Here is a 3,159-nt window from a genome sequence, read left to right as displayed (position 1 = left end):
AGCTATGCGAGAGTTAGGTGAAAAGGCTGAAATTGATGATACCTTCCCTGATGATCATGTATTGGCCTCTTCTAATGACTTGATTCCATGGTTCACAAATTTTGTGAAATATGTGGATAGTGATATAGTCCCTTCATACTGGTATTCGGAATTCCCATCAGATTTTGCAATATGGGTACTATTGGCCAACCATTCACCAAGATGCTCATGAGTTCGCCAAGTCATATGATAGGTTCCAAAGAGATGGAGGAATTTCGAAGAGGCAAGAACTCCTTTAAATCCCATTCTAGTGATTGAGTTGTTTGATGTATGGGGCCATTTGTGAGTTCTCATGGGATGAAATATGATTTTGTGGCGGTGGATTATGTGTCAAAATGGGTGGAAGCCATAGAACTTTCCAACGATGAAAGGAAGAGTGTCACCACGTTATTGTAAAAGAACATCTTCTCCAGATTTGGCACACCTAGGGCCATTATTAGTGATGGGAGATCTTACTTTTGCAACAAGGTGTTCAGAAGGCTATTAGATAAATATGGGGTTCGCCACAATGTGTCCACTCTGTACCATCCGCAGACTAGTGGGCAAGTTGAGGTGTCCAATTGAAAGATAAAGCAAATCTTGTCAAAAATGGTAAATGCATACAGAACGAATTGGTCAAGGAGTCTTGATGATGCTCTTTGGTCCTACCGGACTGCATACAAGACCCCCATAGGTATGTCTCCATACCAACTTGTATATCGGAAGGCGTGTCACTTGCCTGTTGAATTAGTGAACTAGGCTATATGGGAGATGAAGAAACTGAATATTGAATTGAATGAAGCAGTGGAGCAGAGACTTAAATGGTTGTATGAGCTTGATGAGTTTCACCTAGAAGCATATGAAAGTTCAGCCATCTACAAAGGGAAGATGAAGAAGTACCATGACCAAAAGATTAAAAAGCGAGAATTTGCGGTTGGGGATTTGGTGCTTCTATTCAACTCTAGGCTACGCTTGTTTCTGGGAAAACTCAAGTCCAAGTGGACAGGGCCATTCCTTATTATTGAAGTATTCCCACATGGAGCGGTTGAGTTGGAAAACTAGGAGGGTGCAAATTTCACGGTCAATGGGCAAAGAATCAAGATCTACTTAGGGCATGCGGAGAGTACCCAGAAGTGGTTGAGGCATATAACCTTGATGAAGTCTGAGTAATCAAGGGTCTTGGGTCGTGTTGCGTGTTAAATCAAGCGCTTTTTGGGAGGAAACCTAAGGTGCATTTTCGAGCCAATAATAGTTTTTTCTTCTTATCTTTTTAGGAACATTTGCAGTCTCTTGTGTCATTATTAGTTCAATCATATTCATGTGTTATTTTTTTAGTGTGTTTACTAATGAGTAGTTTCAGGTCCGTGTCTCAAAAGTCTCCAGAAAAACACAATTATAATAGCTTAATGGGTGTTCAATGTGCAGGGACCAAACCCATGAATTCTGCATAAATTTATCTTGTGCATAGATCTACGGACCAAACAACGGGTTGTCGTTTAATCGACGAAATGTTGATTGTGTCCATAGATCCCGGATATGTCTTAAGCATTAGTCTGAATCTGTACACAATCGATGGTCTAGTCGACGGTCCGTAGACTAACTTACAGACCGTTGACTGGGTATCGTCAGTTAACAAAAACTAGTGACCCAACCCGACCAGCTATATTTAATCAAAACTATTTAGTTACCTTCCCACACCTTTTAAAATTCCCTCCCAATCGTTTCCCTCCCCTTATTCCTTTCCGTATCCATTAACTTCCACAAACACTCCCTTTTATTTTCTTCAAAATCCCCACAACTCCCAAATTCCCATAAATCCCAAAACCCTAACTTCCCCAGTTTCTACTCTGACTCCCTTGTTTTCTCCGGTCGGTGTTCGAAGGTAGGCACATAGGTTCATTGTTGAGCAGATCACCCACTCCATCTCTCCACTGCTGATCTCAAGTATTTTAATTCACTTAACTTAATGAATTATCGTTCATGTGATTTTGAAATAACCAAACTTGTATGTGGGTCATGACTTATGGACAAATTTTCTTGTTAAAATTGTTGAATCTTGGTTCTATGTCCCTTAAAATGATAGAAAGTGAATCGGATGGGGGTGCAATCTGTGTCAATTCAATATTTTTGTTGATTTCTGACTTAGAACTTGATAGTCTCGTAAAATCCGTGATTGAAATTTGCAAAACCCATGCCGAAATGATGATGAATTGGTCTTATACTTGTTATTACGTGTTGGGTGAATTTGTGATGTGCTTAAAATTGTCCATTTGTGGGGTTAAAACCAAGTGCTTAAAACCTATCTCTGACCAACAGAACAAGACCCAGCCTACAGACCGTCAGTTGATCGGCGGACCATAGATGGATAAACTCTATATATGCTTAACATTGGAACGACTGAAGTGGACTACGGTCCGTCGATTGATAAATGGGCCATTCTACACGTCCGTCATTTCTAACTAAAAATGTTATTCCTGCAAAATTCTTAATTATTAAAAGTGTCAGAAAATGGAAGTGGACTACATTTCGTTGATTGAACAACGGGCCGTTCTGCACGTCCGTCATTTCTAACTGAGAGGTTTGTAAAATGTCAATTTCTAAAATTTTCTAAGAGTCAACCGAATCACACTAGCGATGGACCATCGACTTATCGATGGGCCATCGATAGTGCTCGTCTCCCAATTCTGCAATTTTGCACTAGCCGTGGTCTTGTGTATCCAAGCTTTGTTTTGATCATTTTGCTTGTAGTTTGAGTACATTGAGACTAACAATCTTCTTTTCAGATAATTACGGCTCCGAAATAAGGCCTAGTTCAATCTAGGGGTAGGTCCATGTCTGTGGAACCTTCCCGCCGGTTGATAGGCATGTCCAATGATGAGCAAGATATAGAATACGTGCCCCTGGTACCCGAATCCCTACACAAGCTGCTATAGCAACTCGGGTCACCCCCTAGAAGGTGGAATCCGTTGTAGTCACTTCCTCCCAGTGTGATGAGGAGCACAAACTGACCGGCGCACCATCTACGTCTTCCTGAGGTTCTGAGAAAGCATTTGGCTTTATGGATGCTTCGAGTTCAGAGTCGGCCCAATCCACGGGGTCGAATGAGTCCACTGTCTTTGATTTTAAATCACAGGGAGACAC

General features: G+C 41.2%; 1 protein-coding gene across 1 annotated transcript; it reads left to right on the top strand.

Moving 5' to 3' along the window:
- Window positions 1–627: 627 nt before the first annotated feature.
- LOC107024942 lies at window positions 628–1,080 on the top strand. Its single transcript, XM_015225851.1, has 2 exons — window positions 628–712; window positions 824–1,080. Exons 1-2 carry the CDS (start codon window positions 628–630, stop codon window positions 1,078–1,080), a joined length of 342 nt encoding a protein of 113 aa, XP_015081337.1.
- The last annotated feature ends 2,079 nt before the right edge of the window (window positions 1,081–3,159 follow it).

This window comes from Solanum pennellii, chromosome 7, assembly GCF_001406875.1.
Source record: "Solanum pennellii chromosome 7, SPENNV200".
Classification (NCBI taxonomy): Eukaryota; Viridiplantae; Streptophyta; class Magnoliopsida; order Solanales; family Solanaceae; genus Solanum; species Solanum pennellii.
The sequence above is the reverse complement of the archived record's forward strand: the minus strand, read 5'-3'. Positions and strand labels throughout refer to the sequence as shown.